Below are 26,949 nucleotides of genomic sequence, written 5' to 3' on the forward strand. Positions count from 1 at the left end.
CAGGATGCAAATCTGTAGTAGGAGGCAGGGCTACAGACTCTCCACAAGAGCAGGCAGAAAGTGTCGGCAGTAGGAGGTTGCTGAGAAGGACTTGAGGATGTGTGAATTGGTACAGAAAATATATTTTTTTTTCTTATTTTGCAAAAACTACATTTTTAATAAAGTATTTTCTTTTAATCATAATGAATTTGAAATTAAACTGATATAAAGAAAACAAGCAGTAAAGTGTTGTACCGTGTTAGCCATGAGTAAAAGCAAGAAGTTTTGAATCAGGATGATACCATTTATTGGCTAACTTAGAGATGGATAAACAGTGAGCTTTCGACTTATAAAAAGCCTTCGTGGAAACCAGTCCGACGAAGGCTTTTTATAAGCCGAATGCTCACTGTTTATCCATCTCTAAGTTAGCCAATAAATGGTATCATCCTGATTCAAAACTTCTTGCTAAAGAAAACAAGCACAGCCTGAGTTTTTTGAGAACGCGCTCACGTGCTCTGCAGGTGTTCACGCACAACACAGGTGTTTCCTGGTGACAATGATCACTGATTAACCACTACTGACAGTCCAGGTACAGCCATGTGGAAAAACAGCAGCTCACTTTTCTGAGGAAATTCTGCGCTTTCACGATCAATAAAAAATACAGGCAGATCTATCAGCACTGTCAGATTTCTTGGCACTGTCTGAGCTATTCTGTGTCAGAGGCACACGGAACAATGTTAACGCCTGAAAGATGGTTGGGCAGATTACATCTCACCCAAAAAAATGCAATAAATTCCCCTTTAAAGGCAACATGCATGAGCTGAAGAGCTGAGGCTGACACAGGAGAGAGCCTGGCTGGAGGGAGAGCAGGACAGTGAGAACACACAGAGCACTCATGCAGGGTCAGTGAGAGTACACAGAACCCTCAAACAGAGGGTCACTGACAGGATGCAGAGCAGTGATACAAGCAGGGTTACAGCATGTATATACAGCATGAGAGGGAGCAGGATTAACAATACACAGAAAGCTACAGGAACTTCTACCACAACATGCTACAAACTACAGGGGGACGGTTAACACTACACAGCGAATCTACAGACAGCAAACATCAATCGCCAAACATACAGACTCTGCCAAACTCTACTCCAGAAGATAATATCAGGGGAAAAATCTAATCCTAAAGAGGGACAGAAAAGAAACCCTGAGAATTTATACTGAAAATAATTCTTTCTACATATCATGTATCAACTCAGATCTACCAGCCATCTCGCGAAATGGAAAAACACGGCACCTTTTTAAGGCTGTTTCATACTGAGAGCGCTTTTGGCTGATGGTGTAATGGTTAAGGGCTCTGCCTCTGACACAGGAGACCAGGGTTCGAATCTCGGCTCTGCCTGTTTAGTAAGCCAGCACTAATTCAGTAGGAGACCTTTGGCAAGTCTCCCTTACACTGCTACTGCCAATAGAGCGCGCCCTAGTGGCTGCTGCTCTGCTCTGGCGCTTTGAGTCCGCAAGGAGAAAAGCGCAATATAAATGTTATTTGTCTTGTCTTTAATAAGCGGATCAGGCAATTTGGGCGCTGGGACGCCTGTGTTAATTATGGTTAATCGAGCGCAAAAGTGTTGAGTTGGGCGCACAAGCGGATGATAGCCGATTGGCTATTTTATAGGAGATAATGGTTGTAGCTGATCCTACATTATCAGCTACAAGTAGCAGCCGTTTGGGCGCCGGGGTTAGGAACTAGGAGGGGGAGGATCATTTTAGGCACTTGAAAAGGAGGGTTAGTGTTATGCCCGATATACACGATGCAATTTTCTGTCAGACTGAATCGATTTTTTTCTGACAGCTCTGATCTGATTTCAGATCACTTCTCTCATCAATTTTGTATAGAAGTAATCAGAAAATCGATCAGAAAAACGATCGGACCTTTTGGAAATAACGGATTTGACTATCAATCTGAATGACAATTGCAATGTGTGTACTAGGCATTAGATGGGGGGGGGGAGGGGGAATTGTTAGGCACTTGAAGGAGGGGTTATTGTTAGGCACTACGAGAGGGTGGGGTCAAGTGAGAATGAGTGTCGGATAAGTACATAGTATGTACTTATCCGACACTCATTCTCACTTGACCCCACCACTACATAGTAAAATATGGGTAATGTAAATTGCCAATATTTTTTTTTATTATCGCTGTCTGCCTTTGAAAAGGCCGCTAGTTGCGGCGAAACATGTTAGGCTCTTCCTGACAGCGCTTCTCCTCTACACCATTTTTGGAACCTGTACATGTATAATTCCAGGATGACGCATGGAAGGTTTGGCAACATATGGCATTCGTGGCCCATACATCATTGAGTCTGCATGTGCACCTTCGCTTGGATTTCTTCATGAAAGGACTGGTAACTATGTGGCATCTGTGCCCTATGCATTAGGACTGTTTTGATCAGCTCCACCTGCCCTGCGATTGGGGGACTTATTGTGTGTTTTTTTGCTCCATGTGCTTCTACTACTGCAAGTATTCCAGTCCATAAGCAGCTTATGCCCTGCAATTGGGGGACTTGATATTTACACATGTGCTTTGCATGGCACCAGCTTGCTCTTTATGCCACCAGCCTGCTTCAAGTCTGTGTTCATGGATGTTGCCATCAGTAATTGGATCTGCTTTCTCTCTACTGTTCTTATGCTTTAGGAAGGCCACCAGCTTGCCACACTTGGATTTATGTGCTATCTGCTGCTTTCCTGCATGTTTGCCATGAACTTTACTATGTGTTTACTACAACAATAACAAACCTTTCATAATCATTAGTGGTATCACATCCATCAGTCCTTTTTTTGCCATTTACCATCCAATACATGATACAGGACTCCTTTTTTTGATATTTTGGGGACTGCAGCCCCTATTGTGTTGGAGTTGTTTGAGGAGAAATACTATGGGTTTTAATGGGATATTTTAGGTTCTTATGGGATATTGCATTTATGTAATTTGTCTGATATATGGGATTGATATTAATAAAGCATGTTTCTATCTTTTTCATGCACCAAAGAGCCAATTCTCATTTCATTTTTGGTTTCATATTTTTTTTTTTTACATGTGGCACCATCCGCTGCCCAACTCATGCGGCGGGGCCGCAACACACACTCCTTTAGGGCTGTTTTAGGGCCCGTTTCGACTAGTGCGAATCTGCATGCGTTTTCTGCATGCAGATTCACATACCCCATAATAGTCAATGGGCCTGTTTCCACTGGTCAGGAAATCTGTGCGGTGGACTGTGTAGAAAAAAAATCTGCACACCAGAGCCATCAGAATTCACACACCGCAACGCTAGTGTGTGATTCGCATGTAATGTATTTAATAGGAAATTTGCATGCATTTTTGTGTAAAATCAATGTAAAAGCACACAGGCACTGACATGGTTAAAATCGCACACTTACAAAAATACACGAAAACGCATGCAAATTCGAATGAAAATCATGAAAATCGAAATTCCTTTATGCGTTTTTCCGCAAAGAAATTGCACCGCACTTATGGAAACGGGCCCTTACACTACAAGCAATTGCAATTTTTATGCGATTCTACATGTGATTAAAAAAAGTCTGGCATGCTGCGTTTTTTTCTGTGTTTTGGGCAATCAAGGGTACCAACTGATGCACTAGCGTGATGAGATTTCAAATGTGCAAAATTGATACATTTGACAGAACCAAGTATGGCTGCCTATAGCGTTCCTTTCCATCTTAACGAGTTACATTGCGGCTAGGCTACTGCCTGGCTGATTCAGCATTTTTATTTGGAAAACGTCGAATGGAATTCCCTTTTAAGTTTACAAAAATCTACAGAAGAAATTATTTCAGTTATGCGCTCTACACAAATCAATTTAAATGTGCACTTGTACCCAGAGAAGTAGAGCGCCTTCAATGGGGTCTCCGATTTCTACTAAGTATTTAACCCCCTCCTATCCTAAGGGTTCTATATTTGTTTGACCAGCCTTGCCTGGAGGCTCATAATGTTCCTGTACACGGCACTCCAACAGCACACAGGACATAATTATGCGTGCACCTGTGCAAATGTCCCAAAACTCATTGACAAATGCTGGCAAGCGCACTGGAGTATAAAGAACTATAAACAAGCGGGAAATCCAAGTAGAGTGTTCGGACAGATGCAGTGAAGCCAGCGTACAGTGTTGTATTACAGCATGGCTGCAGTGCTCGGCCTTTACACACTGTTGAGATTGGCAGCCAAAGGTGCAGAGCTTTCAAATACGCTCACGCAGGATGGAAAGAACACGCAAAGCTGGGTTCTGAGGAGAAAGCCGTGTACAAAGGCGTGGTACCTTACATGTAAGATGTGTGCTCTCAATCTTTGCTGGTGCAGCATATATATACAACCAATACTGGACTGCTAACTATAGGAGGAGCCCCATTCAAAAACATAACAGGCTAACAGGTGCTCACACACTCTCTGCAGGACACCTGGTGATACCGATAATCAAGAAAGCCAGCAACACTTGAAAAATATGTTGCTTTGGTGCTTTACACACATTTTTCTTACCAAAAAGCTATGTTTTAGCTAAATGGGCACGAACATTCTGTGTGAAACCCCCCACACCTATATCACTCAACCTGATGTTATTTACTGTGGGTACCTCATGTAGTCAAGAGATGATTTGTTCCAGTGTTAATGGATAAAAGGACTTTGGGCCAGTGGCTATTGTTGCTCATCAGATTTGGTGGTGTAACCTATACAGTAAATAAGGTCATGCATAGAAAAATTGATGCGCGATGCTAAATTGTGGGTGTGGAGAAGGCTTTTGAGAGTTCCCTGGACTGCTACAAGATCAGACCAGTCAATACTTAAAAGTGTACCCGAGCCAAAGCTCAGGTACACAAAAACAGATACTTACCTAAAGAGAGGGAAGCCTCAGGATCCTATTGAGGCTTCCCTCTGTATTTTGCTAACCCCGTTGCTGAGCGCGGCCCCCCGGAAGATTAGCAACAAGGCATTGTCGCTAATCAGATCGTGGCCATGCAGCTCCTCTTCCTTAGGACTTGATCATATCATCACACTAGGGCTGCACGGTTAATAGTTTTAAAATAGTTATCACGATTTGCAGCAAGACGATTTCCTAACCGTCATAGCAGCGATTTTTTTCATGCATGCAATTTTACGTGTTGCACCTTGCTGCAGGCTTTTTACGCGTTTTAATTTATGCGTCCAATGCGTACAATTATTTGTGTTAGCCACGGGCGCACCTCCTCCTTCTGGCCAGAAGGAGGCAGAGCGGTACTGAGTAGTAGTGGCTAGGTGGTGTAATGGTTAAGGGCTCTGCCTCTGACACAGGAGACCTGGGTTCGAATCTCGGCTCTGCCTGTTCAGTAAGCCAGCACCTATTCAGTAGGAGACCTTTGGCAAGTCTCCCTAACACTGCTACTGCTTATAGAGCGCGCCCTAGTGGCTGTTGCTCTGGCGCTTTGAGTCCGCCAGGAGAAAAGCGCGATATAAATGTTATTTGTCTTGTCTTGTCTAGTGTAACACGGCCAGCACATGGGGGAGAAAGATATGTACACAGGCACTCCTGTTCTGCACTTAAACCCTGTAACCCCCCCCCCCCCCGCCCCCTGTTCACACTGTGCTGCAGCTGTACATTTGCCCACTGCCCAACCAGGATCTGTAATCTCTCAACTATCCTGTCGAGCAAACAACACCCACTGCCCAGTAAGTGGCTACTGCCCAGGATCTGCTGCAGCTGTGATATTCTCTCTGTCTCCACTCCAGTCCAGTCCACTATTCTGTCGAGCAAACTCTTAGCAACTCGGATCACCACCAGTGCCCACTCACTGCCCAGGATCTGTTGTTGTACTCGCTCTCCAATTAGCTGCTCCAGCTCCTAATGCTTTTTGTTGTGAACTGGCTTCAGCAGAACCAGAACCGGAGTTAGATTTAATCTCCAAGAAATCCAGTAATAGTAAAGCTTGATTTGAAGAAAATCGTGAAGAAAAAAAATAAATAAAAAAAAAAAAAAGAAAAATCACAATTACATTTTTCCCCAAAATCGTGCAGGCCCACATCGCACACAGATGGGCGTGTGATCGGAACACAACGCGTACAATCACATGCCATCTGTGTTTCCATGCGTTGCGTGGCTTATCCCATTCACTGTAGTAAATGGGTCAGATGCGCGTTTTGCCCAAAAATACGTGCAGCATGCGTTTGCGCACCACGCTGGTACGCAACGCATGCAATGTGAACATCAGACAGTGCAGTCTTTGCACTTCTGATGTTTGTGTTTATCTGCCTCCTACACACGTATTGTTAACGAAGCCAAAGCCGCAGGCGGGCTCATGCGGCCATTAATATGGAAGTGGAGCTGTGCGGCCCTGATGAGGAGGGGGCTGCGCTCTGCAACAGTGGGCTTTAGACAAGCGAGGGAAGCCTCAATAGGATCCTGAGGCTTCCCTCTCTTCAGGGTAAGATCTTGTTTTGAACCCAAGCTTTGGCTCAGGTACACTTTAAAGAAATAATGCCAGAATGTTCACTAGAAGCGTTGATATTACTATTAACCATTTGGGGACCGGCTGCCTAACCCCCCTTAAAGAAGAACTCCAGTCTAAACAAACATACTGTCATTAAGTTACATTAGTCATGTTAATTAAAATAGATAGGTAATATAATGTCTTACCCACACTGTTTTAAAAGAACAGGCAAATGTTTGTGATTTCATGAGGGCAGCCATCTTTTTGGTTGAAAGGAGGTGACAGGGAGCATGAGACAGTTCCAACTGTCCTGTGTCCTGTGCACCTCTCCCAGTTGCTACGCAACGTGAACAACAACATAGGAAATCCCATCATGCTCTGCACAGCATCAGGGGAAAAAAGCCCAGGCTTTTTTTCTTTAATGGGTGGAGCTTAGATAAAAAATGCAGCTAAAAATGATGCTTTGGTAAGAAAAACAAAGTTCTGATGCTATGAAACTGTTAAACACCAAGCCTTTTCAGTTCTGCTGAGTAGATTTTTAGTCCGGAAGTTCACTTTAAGGATCAGGTGAACCTGCATGCGTTGGGCACGTTGGGGGGGGGGGGGGGGGGGGGGGGGTCAGGTAGCCCGATTCCCTCTGTGGCTAGCTGAGCTGTGTGTCCGCTGTGTGGCCAGGGGTCAACCCTGTATGCAGCAGCATTTACTCACCTCCCAGGCTCCAGCGATGAGCCGCAGGAGATCCCACCACTGTCACTGGCCCCCCGCTCGTAATGCCGCTCAGTTCCGTTCCGGGTCGTGGCTTGATGACTTCATCAAGCCGGGACACGGCACTGACCTCAGAGCGAGAGTGGAGGGGAGCGCCGATAGTCGTGGGAATGGCAGGAAGGTAAGTGGATCTTCTTCTCCCCCCCCCTACCGCCGCATCAGTAACAGGGATCACTACGATCCGCCGGCGATCGTAGTGATCACGAGATCAGCAGCCATATGCAATGGCTGCAGATCACTGAGGGGAGATGTCAGCTGTCATATGACAGCTTAGTCTCCCCTCTCGGGTGCGCACGATCACGGCGGTAGCAGAAACGGCGGGTGGCGTAAATCCTACGCCGCATCAGGCTAGAATAGCCACAAGAGCAGCGTAGGATTTACTACCGTCGGTCCCCAAAAGGTTAATGAGAAGACTGGATTCTTTGGAGAAATCTTTGATGCTTGAAAAAAATCGAGGGCAAAAGAAGAAGAGGAAGAAGAAGAAGATGGCAGAGGCTAAGTTGAAAAGACAGCATATGTGAAGCTTTGAACATGCCTATGCAACAGCTGAAAGAAGCAGTGATTGACAGACATCTGGAGAGCAAAAGTTCATATTGTCACAAAGAGTCGGAGTCGACTAAATGAATGAGGAGGAGGAGGAGGAGGAGGAGGAGGAGGAGGAGGAGGAGGAGGAGGAGGAGGAGGAGGAGGAGGAGGAGGAGCAGGCACCTTGGATATGAGTATCACAGTAGAGACAAGTAAAAATGCTGTCTACAGGTCTGCATAGTGCTTGCCTACGTCGTAACCAAGATCCCAGAAGTTTTCCAATTCAAAATGTACCCATAGTTGATTTACATTTCCTTGCGTTTGAGTCATCGTTTTTTTTTAGGTCCTTGTAGAGTGAAGATAATAGTGGACTGGTGCATCATAACAGCAAACACTGGACCTGTTTTTACATCTTACGGAGAGGTTGTAAGGGAGACAATCCATCAGAGAGAAGCTGCACACACATCTCTCCTGCTCCTATCATCTTACATGAAATGTGCTGAGCGTGTGAAACAGTTATACTCATCCAGCAACAATATACAGCTCTAACTATAGAACAAGAAGGAATTCATGAAGAAACAGGAGGTCGCACATAGAGGGTCAGAGGTCATCTTTCACTTCTAAACCCCCAGAGAGGAAAGCACACGTCTGCCATTATTTAATTAAGCCAGGAGCAATCTGCACAGGGGCTGCAACTCCTAACAGCAAGACAGCAATCATTCCCACTTTCCTGGCCTCACCAACGTCAGGAGAAGCACAATAAGCTCTATAGAACTATTCTACTATCTTTAAAAAGGAAGATATATGAGATTCTCCTACTCGAGTGAGAATCACTACCCATAATGCATCTCCATCACTTCAGGACAACTGTATGCAGGGCGTACATCTAGAAGTGATGCATCATGGGTATTGCTTCTTACTCCTGCGTTTGCAAATTGCTATCACAATTGCTCAGCACTTTGCTAGCGTTTTGTACAGCAGTTACCGGTGCAATTTCTGACACTTTTAGATTCACTTTTTTGTGCTTGCGTTTTCAGAGCGATTGCGATTTGTAAATATTTTATTTTTTACAATATTACTTCATACATTATTTACTTGGTGTTTGCCATTGTAAAATCTTTCCTCTGAATTACATTCTGAAACCAATATACAACAATACAAATACGAAGTGTTTGTGCTGCTGAAACCAAGAAAATTAACCTAAAAGTGTATATATATATATATATATATATATATATATATATATATATATATATATATATATATATATATATATATATATATATATATATATATATATATATTATATATATATATATATATATATATAATATATATATATATATATATATATATATATATATATATTTGTTGTTTTTTTACCTTTTTTCCTGGCAATTCTGGTTGTCCATAACTAACCTATCCTACTGCTGATTTAAACATTTTGCCAATTTCACTTTGTGTTTTTAAAGTGAAACAACCATGCATTGACAATGTGTACATAATTTTGCTTTTCAGCAGTACCTACGGTACTTGATAACAACTAAAGCAACACTACTGACATCTGCACGGCTGTGCCATATTTTCAGGACTCCACTTCATGTATGCATTTTAAATACTCCCTCTAGTGTCCATGTATATATCTGGAAGTGTGTGAAACAACTCTATATGAATACCTGAGGATTTACTGTGCTGTTCAAATATTGGGCAATTTCATTTCAAATAATGGGCATCTCAATCATAGAACAACTGTGATGTATCAATCAGTATACCACAATGAGTTTTATCAGATTGATGGATTTGCATAGGGAGTCTAGTGAAATCTATCAGACTCATGTGCTGGACAATGCTCTTATTTTGCTTGATGAAGAACAAGCCTATCCATTCCCCATTGCTGCACTCAGCATTGGTCAACACACCTGACTGCTTCTAAACTTCATCTCCTGAAACTAACTGAAAAGTATTATCTGATTTTAAGGGATAAACTAAATATATCAAAAGGATAAGCCCACCTACACAATAAGCCAGACCCTAAACTATCCCTTCAAAATCTGACCCCTAGCCGAGCCTTCTAGGCTGGCACTATGTTGAGTAGAGCCTGCGGGGGGTGTAACTCTTAGCATATTTTCCTTGACCTGACATGCTATTATTAATATATCAGCATAGCAACACCTGGGGCTGATTTCAGCGCGATACTCAGAGGTTAGTCTCAAATGCTACATATATGCTCAGCATTCCGTGTATTGCAAGTGAACCTGAGCGGACCCCCCAAAAAAAATAAAGGTACTGTAGATACGTTCCTAGGTAAAGTGAATGCTCTGGTTAGTCCAGAGGCTTCCAGTGTCCTCCTTGATCCTATTGTTACCTCACCAGTCCCCCTGAACATGTCCGACAAGAGCTTGTTCTCGAGTACAGTCGTGCCTGTGCAATAAGCCGCTCCTCCACAAGCCACTCCATGCTACTGCGCAGGTGCGGCCACTTCAGATAGAAATATCAGATCTGCATGCTTGTTCAGGGTCTATAGCTAAAAGTATCGCTTTTACATGCTGGACAAATAAAAATGCAGGGGCAGATCTGCCATGATGCAGCCTTAAGTGGCTACTAATGGTCCAATTTCTAGCAAAAAATCGTTCGAGCGATCAGAAATTCCGATTGGAAGAAAAATCGTACACTACACCATCAACGAACCAATATTCGCTTACTATCTATCACAACCAATCAAGAAAATCCAAATTTTGGTTTGACAAAAATCCAATCAGACGACTATTTTTATAATTGTTCATAATCGATTCTGCCCAATCGACAGATTATTTTCAACCAATCCGATCAGAATTTCTGATCGCTCTAACGATTTTTCGCTAGAAATTGGACCGTTAGTGGCCACCTTTAGGTGCGTCATTCTGCGGCAGATGGCCGGGGTGGAGCCAGGCATAAACCTGAGGCGACGCTGCCACCCGCTCGATCTCCCCGTTGCAAGTAGCAGTGACAGATCTCAGTGATTCCTTGACCAGTAGTCTCCTCCAGCCCTGTACCTGCTGCAGTGTCGTCGTGTCCCACAACCCCCCCCCCCCCCCCCCCCCCGTCTGGCTCATCTCTCACCTCCTGCGCTCAGCACCGTACCAGCAACCAACCCAGCAGCAGCAGATCTGCCCTACTCCAAATTACAACTCCCAGGGGGCACCTATACCTGACTACTTATACTGGGAGCACCTATACCTGGCTTCGTATACTGGGGGCACCTATACCTGGCTTCGTATACTGGGGGCACCTATACCTGGCTCTCTATACCTGGCTACCCACCTACTTATACGGAGATAACGCATGTGGCGCATTGGGTGCTGTGCGTACATTCCAAAACTGAAGGGGGTGGTGCTTCAGGCAGTAAAAAGTCTAGAACCGGCCCTGGATAACTGAATTGGTGTCGTACCCCCCCTCCCCCCACCCCCACAAAAATAAAAATTGGCCTTACACAACAATGAGAACATAAGATATTGACCGACTATGGCAGTGATTAGATTGTGAGCTCCTCTGATGGACAATAATTATAAAAAGAGGCCTAGAAGCTCCAGCTGCTTTCCCAATTTGATTCACTGCACTTACAGACACAAAATTGATGTATTTGGATACCTTTCTGTTTTCAGCAGGTCAGTGAACACCCAAAAGGGTGGAGTGCCTCAGAAAAAAATGGGCATTGCACTGTGAGTCAGAGGGAGGCATTAACAGAATGATGGAAAAAGTTACTGTGATCTTCCTGTTTTAGACGGGAGGGCATGAACATTGCGGATACAAACTTTCACCACCACCTACCCTATTAAATAACATATTGGCAATTACTGCAAAAGCAACAAAATAGCAGGCTGAAACACGTGAACAAAAAAGGTCTTTTCTCGCAGCAAAAAAGAAATAAAAAAAAATCATACAGCAATCCAGCAAACCCTACACTGCGCACTTACAGGTTTGTTTCTGTGCAAGTCACCGCACATCATAAAGGTAAACTGTATGTGTAAGGGCTGGTGCACACCAGAGCGGTTCTGGAGCTTTTTTAAAAAAAAACGCTTGCAGGGGGAAAACGGCTTGGCTAATGAAAGTGAATGGAATGGTGCACACCAGAGCGGTTCATTTTTTCCACAAACGCAAACTCGGGGGCTACAGTAAAACTGTTCAGTAACAGTTTTACTGTAACAATATTTGTAATCTGCTACACAAAAATGCTCCCAAAAACGCTAGGCATGTTTAGACAACATGCCTAGAATCGCTCTGAAATCTGCTTCAAAAACCTCTAGTGTTTTGCAGATCTGCTAGAGGTTTTTGGTGTGCACTGGGCCTATGTTTAGATGTTTCTTCAAACTGCAATTCATTGGGCCGGATTCACAAAGCGGTGCAAACTTTTTCGCGGACTTTTTCGCGCGCAATTTACCAATTGCGCGCGCAAAAGTCCGCAATCGCGCGTATCGCGGCGCTTTGCGCGCGCAAAAGTCTGCGAAAAAGTTTGCACCGCTTTGTGAATCAGGCCCATTGTCTACTTGAGTGCATAAAATTGCCACAATACTACAGTGACTGTATCATTTGGGCACTGTTCAGTCAATGCAGATTATACTTATACACAGAACACTTATGTACACAGAACACACCTAGGCCCATGCCAGTGTCACGGGATATGTTGGCGCTTTATAAATCAATAATATGCAATTCACTATTTATCATACAGTTTCTCCTAGGTGATTTTTTTCATCTTCTCCTCTTTAAGATAACTTTTTAGCATTTCCCAAATAAAAACGCACCAAAAGTAGTAGAAAAGGTACTATCAAAATTATTTTGCGTATTTTCTTGCATGCTGGGGGTTTAAAAGGAAACAGCGGTGAACATTGCTGAGAGCACAGAAGATTACCTGAACTATCTTGCTTTGGGAAATAGACAACCATGCGGTCCTAGCAAGGAATGGGGGTGTGGCCACAATTACATGCAACAACAAAAGTGCTTTATTGCGTCACCTTCATAGCGTCCCCCACTATCTAATGCTTTCATGGTGTGCCACAGTTTTACAGTGTCCAAAAGTTTGGTCCAGATTTTCAGGGTCCTTATAAGTGTCCAGTTTGGCCAACAGTACATGCACCTGTCGGCAAGTGCTGCAAATAGCTATTAAGAGGGCAAATGTACCCACCACAAGAGCCTTTGAGGAAGTCTGTGTGTTGGTTGGGATACCAGTGCAATGCCATTCACTCACCTGCCAACCAATACCATGCAGCTGCACATTTGCCGGTGCCCAAACAGGCCTCTCTCTCTCTCCCCCAACCCCCCCCCCCCCCCCCCCCACCCCCCCCCCCCTTTGCATCACAGTTTCTGAAGCAGAAGAGGCAGTGAAAAATAAAAGATGCGAGCAGCTAATGGCACTGACTGAAATATGGAGTAAATCAGGATGGCTGGTCAGGTGATCGTGTGGTACGGTACTGCCTGCCAGGGCCAGTGCACAGTATACTATCTCTCCCTGACAATCACAGGCGTTCCCTTCTCATAGCAAATGCAGGTGCCCTTTCCCTTTGAACCTGGCATTGACCAGGGTAGTTATGTTCTAAGGACATGTAAAAATCCATTGTACACCTGGGTGCTTCATTCCAAGGGTATCATCCAGCAAATACTAAAGACTTAGCTTTGGAGGGAGAAGGCCCAAAGTAATTAAAAAAAAAAAATGGCCACATATGGTCATCCGAACAGAGAATCTTGTTTTTTTAGTGTCTGTCTCAAGCGCTATTCGTCATCATTGCTGAAGTCCTGGGAGAGGAGCCAAGGGTGACGGGATTTGTGAGAGAATGTCCACCGACTGTTAATGTTCACAAATGTTTGTATATTGGTTCACCCAATGATGGAAGATCAACCTCTAAAATGTGACTAGAGCCAGTACGCTAAGAACAACTAACCTTTGTTCAGAGTGGAAGACATTAAAGGACAGATGAGAGAGGAAAAAAAAGGTCTACTTACCTGGGGCCTCCTCCAGCCCATCTGTCCCTTGTCGCAGTTCTGGTGTCCCAGGATCCCCTCCGTCACCAGGTCGGCATCTTCATAGCCTGCGTAGCCACGGTGCTCTCGTGGCCTGGAGCGTTCTGCGCAGGCACAGTACTTCTGCGCCTGCACAGAACGCTTCAGCCCACGTGACCGGAATCGCGAGTGACGCAGGCACTGAAGATGCCGACCTGGCCAGGACTTTACTGAATGTAGCTTAAAGTGAACCCGAGGTGTGTTTAAAGAATGTTATCTGCATACAGAGGCTGGATCTGCCCATACAGCCCAGCCTCTGTTGCTATCCCAAACCCCACTAAGGTCCCCCTGCACTCTGCAATCCCTCATAAATCACAGCCGTGCTGTGAGGCTGTATTTACATCTGTAGTGTCAGTCTCAGCTACTCCCCCGCCTCCTGCATAGCTCCGGTCCCTGCCCCCGTCCCTTCCCTCCAATCAGCAGGGAGGGAAGGGATGCAGGCGGGGACCGGAGTTCTGCAGGAGGCGGGGAGAGCAGCAGACTGACACTATAGAGATAAACACAGCCAGCTCTGACAAGCTGTTTGTCAGCAGCGTGGCTGTGATTTATGAGGGATTGCAGAGTGCAGGGGGACCTTAGGGGGGTTTGGGATAGCAAGAGAGGCTGGGCTGTATAGGCAGATCCAGCCTCTTTATGCAGAAAATATACTTCAAACCCACCTCGGGTTCTCTTTAAGGATTAAAATTGCTTATATTTTACAATATTCTTTTATACATTTTTTAGCCAATGTTTGCCCACTATAAAAATCTTGTCTCTCTCTGACAAATTTATCACAGGTGGCAACAGCTTTACTGCTGGCAGGTGCATCACAGCGGAATGTTTGTTTGTTTGTTGGGTTCCAAAGTGAGAAGAAGAAACACCTTGTCTCCCAGAGTGCTCTGGGGCAGAAGGCTGAATAGCTAAATAGCCTAGGCTAAACATCACTGGAAGGAAAGGACTACATATCAATATACAGCTATATGTAGATGTAGGTTTCTGATGAAGTCAGGATTATCAATGTAAAACTGGGTATCCTAGGTTATGAAGCCATATTTGAGGACACAGAATGGTACTTAAAGGAAAAAATTGGGGGGGGGGGGGGGGGGAATTAGGTAAATTAGAGATATGACCGTTGGTGTAAAAGGGGAAAAGAGGAAGCGGAGGAGGGGGGGAGGGGAATACAGGGGGAGGGAGTTTCCACCATTGGGGTTGGATTATGTTATTTTCTATTTTTTTTTTGGGGGGGGGGGGGGGGGGGGGGTTTATAAATTTTTTCCTTCACCTTTTCTTTTTTTCTTTTCATTTTACCTTTGACCATCTTGGTGTCTGGGACAGGTTTTAACTAGACAATTGGATTGCTATATGGACAGAAAAAGCGCACAGAGGTTAAAGGGACATTTAAGTCAAACAAAAAAAAAAAAAATGAGTTTTACTCACCTAGGGCTTCCAATAGCCCCCTGCAGCTGTCCGGTGCCCTCGCCGTCTCCCTCTGATCCACCTGGCCCCGCCGGCAGCCACTTCCTGTTTCGGTGACAGGAGCTGACAGGCTGGGGACGCGAGTGATTCTTCGCGTTCCCAGACACATTAGCACCCTCTATGCTGCTATATGGTATATGATATATGCTATAGCAGCATAGATGGCGCTATTGTGGCCAGGAACGCGAAGAATCACTCGCGTCCCCAGCCTGTCAGCTCCTGTCACCGAAACAGGAAGTGGCTGCCGGTGGGGCCAGGAGGATCGGAGGGAGACGGCGAGGGTACCGGACAGCTGCAGGGGGCTATTGGAAGCCCCAGGTGAGTAAAACTCTTTTTTTTTTTACTTAAGTGTCCCTTTAAGGATATAATATGAATCGAGACCGGGGACTAAGGATGGGCTACTGGTCAGTCAGTGAGGCGGACTAAGAACGTTGTGAGCAGGCCATCTCATTAATCTCTATAGGTTACGGATGGTCTCTGTATATATTGTATTACTTATTTAGATCCAGACGTAGATGTATTGGTTGTAGTCGGCACCTCTAGGAATTTTAATGTCAATGTTATTATGAGCCAAAATATTATTATAATGTTATGAATATTATGAATATTGTAAAAATTGTGATTCAGCTTTGATGATGTTCTTAAAGGATGTTCTGATTTTCCAGCTGCATCAATAAAGAAAGCTTAAAAAATAAAAAAAAACTGGGTATCCTGAATAATGTAGTAGATTCTACTATATGTGGTTCTTTAAGCGACAATTTTAATTGCCTTGTCCCATTATCCTCTTGGGAGGAAATCTAGCACCTATATAGGTGTCCCACGACCACCATTGTTTGGTGCCTTTTGTATGTCCTCTACAGCTCTCCAAAGAGCAGGACAAGTTTCTTGGCTGTAGCCAAGCACTGTCAGCCCCACGGAAGATGCTGGCACTATACTGTATAAATCAATAAAAATAACTGTGGCGTCTAATTTAACCACCTCCCAACTGAGGGGTTTTACCCCTTGACCACCAGAGCAATTTTCACCTTTCAGCGCTCCTTCCATTCATTCGTCTATAACTTTATCATTACTTATCACAATGAAATAAACTATATCTTGTTTTTTTCGCCACCAATTAGGCTTTCTTTAGGTGGGACATTATGCCAAGAATTATTTTATTCTAAATGTGTTTTAATGGGAAAATAGGAAAAAATGTGGGAATTTTTTTTTATTATTATTATTTTTCAGTTTTCGGCCTTTATAGTTTTCAAATAATACATGCTACTGTATTTAAAACCCATGAAATGTATTTGTCCTGGTTATAAAACCGTTTAAATTATGTCCCTATCACAATGTTTGGCGCTAATATTTTAATTAGAAATAAAGGTGCATTTTTTCAGTTTTGCGTCCATCCCTAATAAAAGCCCATAGTTTATAAAGTAACAGTGTTATACCCTCTTGACATAAATATTTAAAAAGTTCAGTCCCTAAGGTAACTATTTATGTATTTTTTTTATTGAAATTTTTTTTTTTAATTAAAAAAAAAATAAAAAAATTGGGGAGTGTGGGAGGTAAGGAGTTAATTTTTTGTGTAAAACTAATTTATTTGTATGTAAAAAATGCTTTAAGGTGTAGTTTTACTATTTGGCCACAAGATGGTAACAGTAACTTTTTGTTTAATGCAACCTGCAAGCGTCCTTCCGGATGCTTGCAGGAAGTCCTAGGAGGCTGAGAAAGTTTTTTGGTTTTTTTTCACAATGATCGCGCTGCTTAGCGGAGAAGCAGCGGATCATTGCGGGGCTTAGATCAACGAACGGGAATGCATTTTCCCGTTCATTGATCTCCGGGCGAGCGGCCGGCGGCATGTTTACGAGCGGGAGTGCGCGCTAGAGCAAGCGGGAGCGCGGGCAGCGGCGGGAGCGCGGAAAGTACGGATTTCTCTGTCCCTGGGGGTGAAAGGATGGAAAAAAATTCGTACGCGTGGGGGTAAAGTGGTTAATGATTTCCAGTGATGCTCAAAAAAAAAAAAAAAAAAAAAAAAAAAAAGAAGGTTTATTCGGTTTTCATCCAGATAAGTAAAGCACCTGTGCGGGTGGGCGAGGGGGGGGGTTAATCTTACCCATCAGACGTCTTCTTTGATCCGTCCCTCGGCGCCTCTCATGATGCGTTCCAAGTCGTGGTCACGTGATTACAAACACTTCCTCCGTCCGGGTTGAAGGAGGAAGTGTTTGTAGTCACGTGATGCGCTTGGAACGCAGCGTGGGAGGTGCCATGGGACGGATCAAAGAAGATGTCTGATGGGTAAGATTAACCCCCACTCGCCCACCCGCACAGGTGCTTTAATTACCTGGATGAAATCCAAATAAAATCATCAGTGATGATCCGGTGATCAATCTGATGGTCAACAATAAAGGTGTCCATACATCAGGCGATGATGGGCAGATTTGACCAAGAGACAGATCTCTCTCTGATCGAATCTGATTAGAGATGGATCTGTTGGCTGCCCATACACACTGATCAATTTCAGCATGAAATTGCTCGGGAATTGGCAGTCTGCCACATCTGCCACTGCCCTCCTAGTGTTTAAATTGTACCTGAGACAAAGGATAAAAAATGTTTTATATATACCTGGGGCTTCCTCTAGCCCCCTTCATGCTGATCCATCGCTCGCCGCTGCCTGGATCCTCCACAATCCGGCCGGGTAATTTGGCCAGTCAGCGCAGGCGCAGTGCGGCCGCTCACCCAACGCGCTCCCGCAGCCAGTTGCACCTGGGCATGCGCAGTAAGCACTTAGCATAGATGCTGAGCCAGATTGCGGAGGAACAAGGCAGAGGAGGACGGCGATGGACGAATGAGCATGAAGGGGGCTACAGGAAGCCCCAGGTATGTTTAAAACTGCTTTTATCCGTGGTTTCAGGTTTACACTAAATGTACCCCCATGTGTGCATTTATATATTACCTGTCCGGCGTTGCGGTCCCCATCCATCTTCCGAATCCGCCACGCTTTCATTAGCAGCATATACATCGCTATTGGAAGAATGGCAGATGCAGAAGATAGATGGGCACTGCGGCACAGAACAGGCAATGTATAAATGCACACGTACATGTATATTCATACACTGGGGGAACAGTGCCAGGGGTTTCGTGACGTTTGTTGCACGTCCTGATATCGCTCACAGTCACCGACGCCCACCTGATCAACCACAACGGCCTTGCAGCATGTTCGATAGATACATGTGACACATCGCATCGTCGATAGGGCATGCACTTGGCGGCACAGATTTTCATCGGATTTGATAATCGATATCGAATTGGATGGTCGATTGGTCGCCCAGTCGAGATATGTATGGCCACCTTAAGTGTATAACCACATTTACTCTTCCTCTACATAGATTTGGTTTGCTGGTACAATCAATATTGCATTGTTTACGGGCACCTTGACTGACTGGTAACATTATGGAACGATTGTCGGCACAGTGGGCATTGCCCTGCACAATTCATTGTCCAACTGATTGAAGATCTTTGTCGTTATGCGTACAACCGCCATTACGGATATATTTGCACAGGACAATGTGACAATGGCAAGCCGGTCATAGATAAAGGACTAAGAGGTTACTAAAGCAATGTAAATCTAAGGAAATGTCCATAGATGGAATGAACCTGTATTCTAACCACTAATCATCAGAAAATCCCCGAGAAAAGTCACTGATGGTATTTGCCGAGAATCTTCGTCTTCAGCGAATGTTTATAGAGTAGAGCCAGGAAGCTTACACAGTGTTATGTTTTATGTAGGATGATGGAAATGTGTGTATATCGAGGGGCTGCCACTGCACCTCGCTCTTCCTGAAGGGCTTCTGCGATGGCGTCACTGACCGCAGCGTCTCCACGAGAATACACAGGACATAGCAGTGGCTGCGGCACTAACAGACCCTTTCAGTTCTATCTCAGCTGGGCGAATACTCAGCATAGCTCCCGCCATACACCCACCAGGACAGGGCTTCCCGAGACACATTCCTGCCATTCATAATCAGCCACACACTGATTTATTAAAAGGCTTCTCTGTGTCACTATATGGAGTGGACCATAATGTCATATTTATATCAGTATTTTCAGATGTATAGATAACGACGCACACAGAGACAAAACAATGAGAACATCAAAAGTTCTGTGTGTAAACATGCACAGGATATTTATTTAAAAAAAATGCTAGCAAATACCTTTTTTTTTTTTTTGTGAGGAATTGGAATAAATTGCACACGGTGACCCAGAACCACTAGGAAAGTGTAAGGGGCTGAGGCCCCATTCACACTTACAAAACGCCGGCGATTTTTGACGGTGTTTTGCAGGAGGGATTTTTCCGCAATTTCACGTGGAAAAATGACTGAACACTGCGGCGATTTTTGGTGCGATCGCGTTTAGCGCTTCTATAGCACTGAAACGTGATCACCTGGAAATCGCCTGAAAAAGGTGCAGGCTACGTGTTTGCGTTTCACGTTTCTGCCCGTTTTGGTGCGATTTGCGGCGATTAGCGCAAATCGCCCAAGAACGGGCCCATAGGGTTTCATTACGCTAGCGCTTTTAAAAAGCGCAAGCGTTTGAGCGTTTCGACGAAATCACGGCAAAATGCTCTAGTGTGAATGGGGCCTCAAAGAGACCGAAAAGCCCTCTTACTAAAAAGCAACCCGGAGTATAAATTTGCTGTCTTAAAGAGAGCCCGAGGTGGGTTTAAAATAAAATAAAAAAAATAAAAAAGTAGGCTACCTGATCCGCAGGGCTGAGGGGGATCAGGTAGCCGCAAAAAACGTCGCTCCCGTGGGCTGCAATGGCCCACTTTCACTTGCGTGACCTCTGGGTCACAGCGCTGCACTGAGAGACTGTGTTGTCTCACAGCATGTAGGGTGTCGGGGGAGTGGCAGGAGGCGTGGCCAGTGGAGAGAGCTGCCCAATGGCAGCTCAGGAAACCCTGTAGGAACGCCCCTGGCGGGCGTTTTAAACAGGGAATTCCTCTCCTCTCTGTTTAACTCAGAGTTAGCAACAAATCTTGTTGCTGGCCTATGCTTACAAACCGCTCATTAAAAACGCTAGCGTTTGCGATATGCGATAGCACTTTGTAGTGGGTTCCAGGCCTAAAACCGCATGCCCGCGATTCTATTCAAATTGCATGTGAGACAGTGGCAATGGGCCCTTAATCATTTATAATGAAATAAAAAGATACGTTCATTTATCTGCACAATGTAATATGGGCACCATTACAGTGTGTGTTCAATGATCTCACATGTGCTTAGGAAACAGAGGCTACAGGCAGAAGAGAAACATGAAATAGAATCTTAAAATTGATTGATTTACCATTCATCCGGGCCTAATGAATGTCACCAGACTCAGCCAGAACAGTCAATGATGGCCTTATGTCTGCAGCAATGAGATGAGTCATCTGGTGACATCTGCTTATGACTGCGTCTATCCCTACATGTCCCTGATTATGAGCTGATCCCAATGACTTCAGAGCAGCCAGCTCAGAATATTCATATTTCATAGGGTTGGTTCCCACTGTATGGATCAAAATCTGAACCAAGTAAAAACTGATCTATCAAACGGTTTTCATCCGTGACCATCCGTTCCGGTCAACGCAACGCATCTGTCAATCTGAATTAAATTGCAGCTGCCCCAAAGTTGGGCTCCATTCAGGATACGTTCAAACAGAGCAATGTGAAAGTATCCTATTGATTCATCAAATACATCCTCAGCACTAGATCCCAAGCTATTGCCAATATTAGCAATCTGTAGTCACCCAGTGCTTAATAGACATACAGCACATACACGGTGACCACCACCAAAGATGACAGTCAGGAACCCTTTTAACCATCAGGGAATCACTCAATGACAGCAGAATGCAGAAACCGGTCAGGACTGGAGATTGAGCATCTGTTTTACAATTTGCATAACATTTTAAAGTGTACAGCATATACACAATACGCCTGACATTCGTAGAGGGTCCCTGTCATAAGTGCCCAGGCTGTGAGTATTTTAACAGTTTTTATATAGCATTTGGAGAATGGTTCAGAGGTTCAGTTATCCTAATGTTAGGCCAAGAAAATAGTAGCCCCTTCCTGGGAGCGGCCAATCAGGGCCAGTAGCATCCTGCTCTCCCCACTGCATCAGCAGCCTTGCTGTCTGCCACACTTCCCATAAGTCCTATCTACAGGTGAGTTACATCATGGATTGCAATGTAATACAGGCTGTACGCTTTAGAAGTCTGTTTTACTACTTAGAGTACAGTTTTGCCTCATTAAAACAGAAGGTGAGTGCAAGTGATCACTTCCCCTTGAGTGAAATACAAACACCCATAATGCATCACTTCAGCATTGCGACTGAAGCATACAAATCATTCTTTTTTGCTTTCTCCCCTTTACTGCTTATCAGACATAAGAGGTTTCTGTCTGTACAGCCAGAAGATAAAGTTTAAACACAAAATTTCTTGCATATCACTAACCAGCCCCATTTGCAGCCAGAATATATTCAGTGGTTGTCAAATGTGAGGCTAAGCAGCCCAACAAGTACGTGGTTCAGCCTCCCTTGTGATAGAGACCTTGACCATGATTCACATAGCTCTGGTAAGCACAGGACCAACAAAGAGCCAATACTGCAGTTAAGGGAGGGCCCTATGGGGCCCCTGTGAGGTCGAGACCTCTGCAACCCCTATTCCTATGCCACTGTGTGGTAATACACATTGCCCAGGTAATGGGGGTTGCAGTAATAGTGTAGCGCACTACTCCACGGCATTGGTACTGGCAGGAATGGCATTCCGCATGGAGATGAAGCATTTACGGTTGCTTGGCATCAACTGCGCAAGTGCCACGGTTGATCAAATTTTCTGAGACGCTGCATGAAGTATCTAGTGTCAGCTGCATTTTCCGTTGTGTGCCCCCCTAGGGGTTCTAAATGCAACACAACGATGAACCGATGGGAAACCATGCCAAACGCTTTTCTTCTTGGTAGCAGAAAAGTGACATCACCAGAACGAGCCACCAGCAGCCACCTGTGTGAACCGGCCCTGAGAGCAGCAAACGCCACAAGTACAGCCTGCTGGCAACAGCTGCCAGTCAGGGGTCCTCACATCTCTGCAGGGACACCCAACCAATAACACATCACAGATGCTAGTAATCAGGAGGTGATCTGCATGAGAAGTCTACTTATGCTATAAATACACTCATCAATAAACATGGAAGTAATCTTTCGGTCAGCTTATTATATCACAATCTGGGCACTGACTTCTCTATATTTGCAGAACTTCCATAAACACACCAAACACTTCCACTTAAAGCAGACCTAAACTCAGAACTTCCTCTCTGCTCTAAAAGATAAGCAACAGCATAATGACCTTAAGGGTAGGAACACACTAGGCAGAATCCCATATGCGTTTTCCACTATGTGCCATAGAAAATGCATATGCGATTCTGCCTAGTGTGTTCCTACCCTTAAAGAAAAACATGATTTTGTTACAGCTGATACAAATCCTGCAATAAATCTGCAGTGTCTACTTCCTGCTTTCATGGAAGCAGACATAATTAAGACCTCTTTTCCACGTACAGTTGATAAGCAGTGAAATGCCTCTCAAACTCTTACAACCTGCTTGCTGCTACCTGGTAACTGCTTGCTGAGCACACAGTTCAGCTGTCCGTGGAAGAGAGGCCTGAACAGTGTTGTCCCCAGAATTGTTTTATAGCCGGGTGGCATGAAAAAGAAGCCGGGTGAGGAGAGATGAGACAATGCAGGAGCAGCGCTTCTCTGCACAACTCTGCTTACAGCAGGAGGGGAAGATGAGCCAATGGTGCTCACCAAAACTAGCCGGGTAGAGCACACGGCTAAATGAGCCTGAGGAGAACACAGCTAAAGAATATCAGAGAACAGAAACTACAGAGAATTGATACTTACCCAGCCCCATATAAACACGCACAAGTCTCTTGCCGTCCTCCTGTGGTCTGCTGTTCAGCCGCGATCAGCCCTGGTAACTGGCTCAGTCGGGTCCAGTCTGGGTCTTCTACACATACACAGACCTCCCGTGCATGCGCAGTAGACCCGGACTGATGCGGCTGAGTCAGTCACCGGGGCTGATTGTGGCTTAACAGCAGACCATGGGAGGACAGCGAGGGATGCACGTGTTTATGGGGCTGGAGGAACCCACAGGTAAGTATCAGTTCTGATCTCTGGTTTTCTTTAACATCCTGTGTTTACAAATTAGCTGCTCTACCAAGGCACCCAGCTGACACAGCTGAGAGATCAAATTACAGAAGAGGAGGAATTAGACAAATTAGACAGGCTAAACTCTCTAAATACATACATTTCCCTATGTTTTCCTTTTGTCCTTTGCAAAAGTTCAGGTCCACTTTAACATGTTAATACGTTATATAACAAACTAGTACGTCAAACTAGAAAAAAAAAAACAAATGCTGAGACTCATTTACCTCACAGATGCTGGCGACAAACAAAACAAGCTGGATTGATATGGGTCAGCTCTGCCCATTCACTGTCATGTGAATCCGTCCGTGCATCCAAAGTCAGAGATACCACATCTGCACGATTAGCCTCAACTAATGGGAGGCAGACAGGGAGCACAATGATCACTGATCACATAATCAGATATAGAGGGGAGGGGGTAACACTGTCCATGTGAGCTCACAGCTCTGTCTCAGCATTACTGCAGTGTGTGCCCCTCAGTGATAAGTACCACCTGGTATGAGCAACTGTATTTCAAGTACCCCTTCACACATATGCATGTACTGCCAATACACCCCTATTGTGTACTCAAGCTTCTGAAGTATTACCAAATGTTTTTCATGAAGTAAAAATACTTCTCAAGTTGCGTTTTCATACACAGTAAAGTCCCTGTAATTCGGAACTCAGGCAACCGGAAGTCTCAACTTACCGGCATGCCTGAGGGGATAACAGAGACAGTGCTTTGGGGGATTTGCAGGGCAGAAAATACATACTGAGCCTCCAGGTGCGGTTTCTACCCTTCCTGCAGCTTTCCAGCGACCATTCACAGCTCCTCCTGGTGTGTCACCTTGTACCAATGCAGGTCAGGTGACATGCCGGGAGCTGTACACAGAAAGCCACTAGGAGCTACAGGAAGGGTAGAAGATGGCACTTGGAGGCTCGGTATTTTCTGCTGTACGAGCGGAGAGGATTGTGCTTTTTCAGCTCAAGCAATCGGCAAGCACACATATCCAGCATCAGGCATTCCCACCTGTGCCGGATACAGGGGACTTTGCCGTAATTATTTCTTAAAATATATTATAATTTATTAACTGTGAAAAACATACGCAGCCGATGCAGCCACCATCAGTACACACTGGGGAACAGGCATGTAGACCATTCATGCTCTATAGGTGAGGTTCTCTACATCTGGTGCGCACTCTACAGGGTACTGCTTAGCACCTGAGTCTGTTACGCCACTGTCCAGGCAAATCAATAAGCCAATGGCCTCCCCTCCCTCCAGTTAGTGGTGTAAGATACAAATAAAGTATGGTTGAATAGTATGGTTGAGGTAAGCCAGTGTGAAAGTCAGAGGGACATTCCAGTAATGTGATTGGGTGGACAGCGCCCTCACAAACTGCCAGGTTTCAGTTAGGTTGTAGTAGTAACAAGCCCACACTATTCGGTTTATTACAATGCTTCAAGTTGTAGAGGGTGTGGTGATTGGAGAACTGTTTAGAGATGGGAAGTTCGGATCTTTTCAATGATCCGGATGATTCGAATCGGATCATTGAAAAGATCCGGATCTTTGATCCGAATCTTGGATCATTTTACAAGTGAAGCATTCGGGGGGGGGGGTGAAATGACTAGTAGGGCAGGAGAGGCGGGGTGGACACACAGAGAGGGGGAGTAGATGGACAGAGGGCAGGGAGTGGACAGAGAAGGGAGGAGGGACGAGCAGAGAGCAGAAATGTTTGTTTGCACACAATACCCACATGCTGCAATCATTATGCTTTACATATATTTCACCTATATGCTCATCTGTATACCTTGAATGCAAATGTCGCACAGTGAAAGAAAGCATTCCTCAAAGTATTCCCAGAAGATAAATGCAGCTGTTTAGAGCGAGTGCAGGAGGATCATATTGCACAGCAATCACAGTGCCTGCAAAGTTACTGAGCTGTGCTGAGCCAAAAGTTTCCAATGTGTTCACTGTGCACAACTACGGAACAGACAGCCTGTAATGAGCAGCACGTTATAGCCAGTATGTGTGCTCTACACATATCTGGCAGTGGCACCCATGTCCCCTCTACCTGTCCCTGTGCAAGGCTGGCTCCCCTGAGTCCCCTCCAACAGAGCGATCCCTCTCTGCTCTGCTTCCAGGACCCCGCTGCCCGCTGAGAGGGGGCGTGTCACTCCTGGCCCCGCCCCTTTTGCAATCCGAATCACTCATTTTGATGATTCGGATGATTCGACTCACAAAATAGATTTGGATCAAAGATCCGAATCGTTCATGATCCGGACAACACTAGAACTGTTCCCTATGGACTTTCACACTGGCTCACCTCAACCATGCTAGCTCCAAAAAGGCTCCCAAATACAGATTGCTCAATGAGAAGCAGATCATTTTCCCTTGCATTCAAATTCCATGTAAAGTATATGCAGCTTGAAATTGGACCAATCATAATAACTTCCTTGGTCTGCGTTCATGCTTCGTAACATTTGAATATTTGCCTTTAAAGGGACTTTAATCACAACACAATGCAATGTTTACCAAATGAAAAAGCATATAAAAATAAAGCATATATAAATAGCAAGCGAGTATTTTAGGAATGCTTGGAAATCATTTACACACAATTACCCATACCAACAACTACTGGTCAATACAGGCTTGAATAAGAGAAACATATCCAAATAACATTGAGAAACACAGCTCTATAACCTGGTATCCAGGACTGGTCTACTCATACCTCAGGAGGTACCTATGCCAGACTCACAGTGTAATGGAATTCATCCACAGGCTATCCCTTATAGGAAGTTTTGAGGTAAAAATTGACAGAATACTGCTAAACAAAAATAAGTAATTTTATTATTACATTTATACACAACAATGAAATAAACCTAATAAATATGTGTTGGTAGAATTTGTGAAGATACTACTCTTATTAGAGGGGTATAAACACCCAAACATGCAATAATGATGATGGTGATGATGAACAGATCTCTATAGGACAACCCTGAAGCTTGAGCGATATAAAGTCAGCTATCAGATTATTCACAGTGCATACGTCACACCTGAAAACTTTTATAAACGACCTGCTAGAATGACAATTGAAAGCACTGAATGGGTTAAAAGAAGGATTCTATTGGATTCTGGGACTTTGGCACTTCTGCCCCAGCTGCGCATTCACCCTGCACGCTGCTCGCTAGCAGATGTTCCTGCCTGCAGACAGGTATACAGATCACATGCTGGGTACCTCAGTCAGATGCATTGTCCCCTTGGCACGTCCGCTCTCCTGTCCTCCCCCCGCACAGCTCCCTGAACAGCCCATACAGGACACATAACACGACACACGGGACACTCCACGCCGAGCAACACAACACAGGCGGCAGTGCTTGTGCTGCTGGCTGGAGCGCAGGGAGAGCTCCGCCTGGGGGCGGGAGAGGGGAGTTACAGCGCGCCCTCCGCCATACACCACACATACAGCTGCAGCTTAGCCCAATAATTGTCAATGAAATAGAGGTGTGTGTCCCATGCCTTGTACAGGCTGCTGC

General features: G+C 44.8%; 1 protein-coding gene across 1 annotated transcript in view; it reads right to left on the reverse strand.

Moving 5' to 3' along the window:
- The window catches only part of TNS2 (tensin 2), a 250,519-nt gene extending 223,774 nt beyond the window's left edge, over positions 1–26,745 (reverse strand). The window contains exon 1 of the mRNA XM_068267236.1: positions 26,652–26,745. Within this exon, the coding sequence (XP_068123337.1) occupies positions 26,652–26,726 (75 nt within the window). The 5' untranslated portion in view covers positions 26,727–26,745. The remainder of the gene's footprint in view (positions 1–26,651) is intronic.
- Between the last annotated feature and the right edge of the window lie 204 nt (positions 26,746–26,949).

This window comes from Hyperolius riggenbachi, chromosome 2 (genome assembly GCF_040937935.1).
Source record: "Hyperolius riggenbachi isolate aHypRig1 chromosome 2, aHypRig1.pri, whole genome shotgun sequence".
In the NCBI taxonomy this organism is placed as follows: Eukaryota; Metazoa; Chordata; class Amphibia; order Anura; family Hyperoliidae; genus Hyperolius; species Hyperolius riggenbachi.